General features: G+C 38.9%; 1 protein-coding gene across 1 annotated transcript in view; it reads left to right on the top strand.

Moving 5' to 3' along the window:
* The window catches only part of imp4 (IMP U3 small nucleolar ribonucleoprotein 4), a 23,431-nt gene extending 20,645 nt beyond the window's left edge, over positions 1 to 2,786 (top strand). Inside the window, exon 9 of the mRNA XM_061980516.1 lies at positions 1,068 to 2,786. Within this exon, the coding sequence (XP_061836500.1) occupies positions 1,068 to 1,180 (113 nt within the window). The 3' untranslated portion in view covers positions 1,181 to 2,786. The remainder of the gene's footprint in view (positions 1 to 1,067) is intronic.
* The last annotated feature ends 669 nt before the right edge of the window (positions 2,787 to 3,455 follow it).

Below are 3,455 nucleotides of genomic sequence, written 5' to 3'. Positions count from 1 at the left end.
GAGGCATAAATAACCAACTGAGAACGTGCCTGGTATGTTAACGTAACATATTATGGTAAGAGTCATTCAAATAACTATAACATATAGAACATGCTATACGTTTACCAAACAATCTGTCACTCCTAATCGCTAAAACCCATGAAATCTTATATGTCTAGTCTCTTACGTGAATGAGCTAAATAATATTATTTGATATTTTACGGTAATGTGTTCATAATTTCACACATAAGTCGCTCCTGAGTATAAATCGCACCCCCGGCCAAACTATGAAAAAAACTGCGACTTATAGTCCGAAAAATACGGTATTTATATTATTCACATGTGAATAATGCTGTATAATAGACTGTATTTATATTATTCACATGTGAATAATGGTGTATAATAGACTGTATTTATATTATTCACATGTGAATAATGCTGTATAATAGACTGTATTTATATTATTCACATGTGAATATTGCTGTATAATAGACTGTATTTCTATTATTCACATGTGAATAATGCTGTACAATAGACTGTATTTATATTATTCATATGTGAATAATTCTGTATAATAGACTGTATTTATATTATTCACATGTGAATAATGCTGTATAATACACTATATTTATATTATTCACATGTAAAACCTACCTAAGTGTTTATTGTCTATTGTGAGCGATTTGTGGTGCTGAATTTCCCCAAGGGGTCAATAAAGTACTTCTATTCTATTCTATGGTAGTTCCACTGGTCACACAGATGCCACACTAAAGTTCCTGAGTAGGTTGTAATAGAAATCGACAAGAAATAAGTTGTCTCCGCATACTGAAACTGGGAGTAGCAAGTTGTGAAAACGCCCCAACTGTGTTCAACCAATCAGCCATTCGACAGCAGAGCCCGCCTCTCTCCAGGTCCTGCAGGGAACTAAAGTAGTTCCTGTGGAACTTGATTTAGTTTTCGCTGGAAACGCAGGCGGGGTTATTTAATTTACCCGAGTCAACGTCAAAGTTCCCGTGGTTTGAAAAAGGCCATTTACTGATTTTCTTTCTCCAAAAGACCTAAACCATGCTGTGCTCTTGTGTGTGCAGTGTACATGATCAGACTGGGCACTCTGGAGAACGAGGACACGGCGGACGTGGAGTGGCGACACCACGCCTACACCAACACGTCCAAGAAAAGAAGGTTCCTCAGTGTTCAATAGGCTGATGAATCCTGATGGTTATGTGCAGGAAACACATTCTTTCAAACACGTCTGACCGCTTTCATGCCTTCTTCAAATAAAACAATGTCTTCAATTACAGTGTGCCAAAGAAAAGGACAATCCTTGCTTTTCTTAGGTCATGTGAATATAAAAATGTCTCCTGGATCTGATGACTGTGACCATATTGCTGCATGTGGCCAGCTTATATTGATATCAGATATCGCTCCATAGCATCGGATGATGTTGGCTTGGCATGTCAAATGTGCGATACGAGCAATCCTGTAGCGTGTTTACTTGTGTGTGATGTCATGTGCGATACGAGCAGTCCTGCAGCGTGTTTGCTTGTGTGTGATATAATGTGCGATACAAGCAATTCCTGCAGCATGTTTACTTGTTTATATTATGTGCGATACAAGCAGTCCTGCAGCGTGTTTTTTGTGTGTGATATGTGCGATACAAGTAATTCCTGCAGCGTGTTTATTTGTGTATGATATCATGTGTGATGCGAGCAGTCCTGCAGCGTGTTTACTTGTGATATCAGGTGCGATACAAGCAGTCCTGCAGAGTGTTTACTTGTGCGTGATGTCATGTGCAATACGAGCAATCCTGCAGCGCGTTTACTTGTGTGTGATATCATGTGCGATACAAGCAGTCCTGCAGCGCTTTTTTTGTGTGATATGTGCGATACAAGTAATTCCTGCAGCGTGTTTATTTGTGTATGATATCATGTGTGATACGAGCAGTCCTGCAGCGTGTTTACTTGTGATATCAGGTGCGATACAAGCAGTCCTGCAGAGTGTTTACTTGTGCGTAATGTCATGTGCAATACGAGCAATCCTGCAGCGTGTTTACTTGTGTGTGATATCATGTGCGATACAAGCAGTCCTGCAGAGTGCTTACTCGTGTATGAAATGTGCGATACGAGCCCTCCTGCAGTGTTGTGTGTGTGTGATATCATGTGCAAGACAAGCAGCCATGCAGAGTGTTACTTGTGTATGATATCATGTGCGATAGGGCAGTCCTGCAGCGTGTTTCATTGGGTGATTTCATGTGCGATACAATCAGTTTTGCAGCGCGATTACTTGTGGAATACAAGCAGTCCTGCAGTGTGTTTACTTGTGTGATATCATGTGTGATACAAGCAGTCCTGTAGCGTATTTAGTTGTGTGATATCATGTGCAATACGAGCACTCCTGTAGCGTGTTTACTTGTGTGTGATATCATGTGCAATACGAGCAGTCCTGCAGCATATTACTTGTGTGTGATATCATGTGCGATACAAGCAGTCATGCAGTGTTTACTCATGTATATCATGTGCGATATGAGCAGTCCTGCAGTGTTTACTTGTGTGTGTGTGTGATATCATGTGCAATACAAGCAGTCCTGTATAGTGTTTATTTGTGTATGATATCATGTGCGATGCTAGCAGTCCTGCAGCGCGTTTAGTTGTGTGTGATATCATGTGCAATACAAGCAGTCATGCAGAGTGTTTACTTGTGTGTGATGTCATTTGCAATACAAGCAGTCCTGTCACGTGTTTTTTGTTGTAAAGCTGGACAGACAGTTAACATCTAAATGTCCTCCAATAAACACACAATTTCTTCCATTTTACTAAAGTCATTTACAAAAGGTAAACCTGCTAGGCTATATAGGCTACTAGGAGCTAGTAGCTACACAACAGCTCAGCACACAAGAACACACAAGCGAGACATAGGTAATAATTATTTCACAATAAAAGGTGACAGTCAATATAAACAACTATCAAATAATTATGTACGTATTACTTACACATATATAAGTCCCAGGCCGCACTTCTGACACACTAATTAGTGTTTCTAATAAAAGAATAACACAAAATAACAGCTAACTTTTTCTGCAAATTTTTCTGCGTACGCTTCCCGTTTTAACATTTAAGTTAGGCTTGCGTATTTCAGCATCCACACAATTTCTCCCTAAATTGCACATTGTGTTTTTGTTTTTTTGCAATGTTCTAATGCAGAATGTTTTTTCTTTGCTTTTAGAGTGTGTCACGGGCTAATTAAAAAACGCAACTTGCCCCTGGGCCACACTTTTGACACCCCTCGTTATAGGCTGCAAATGACCAAGCGTATGATAATCAATGTTATTAATAATGGTATGTACAGCGTTATTACTTTTTTTTTTGCTGTTTAAAACATTTCATTTGTTCTGTTTGTCAATAAAAGCTGCTTGTCGTCGACAAAAAATGGAAACGTTTTTTTTTCATTTTATAAACCTTTATTTATAATATGCAACA

The sequence above is a fragment of the Nerophis lumbriciformis genome, linkage group LG20 (genome assembly GCF_033978685.3).
Source record: "Nerophis lumbriciformis linkage group LG20, RoL_Nlum_v2.1, whole genome shotgun sequence".
In the NCBI taxonomy this organism is placed as follows: Eukaryota; Metazoa; Chordata; class Actinopteri; order Syngnathiformes; family Syngnathidae; genus Nerophis; species Nerophis lumbriciformis.
The sequence above is the reverse complement of the archived record's forward strand: the minus strand, read 5'-3'. Positions and strand labels throughout refer to the sequence as shown.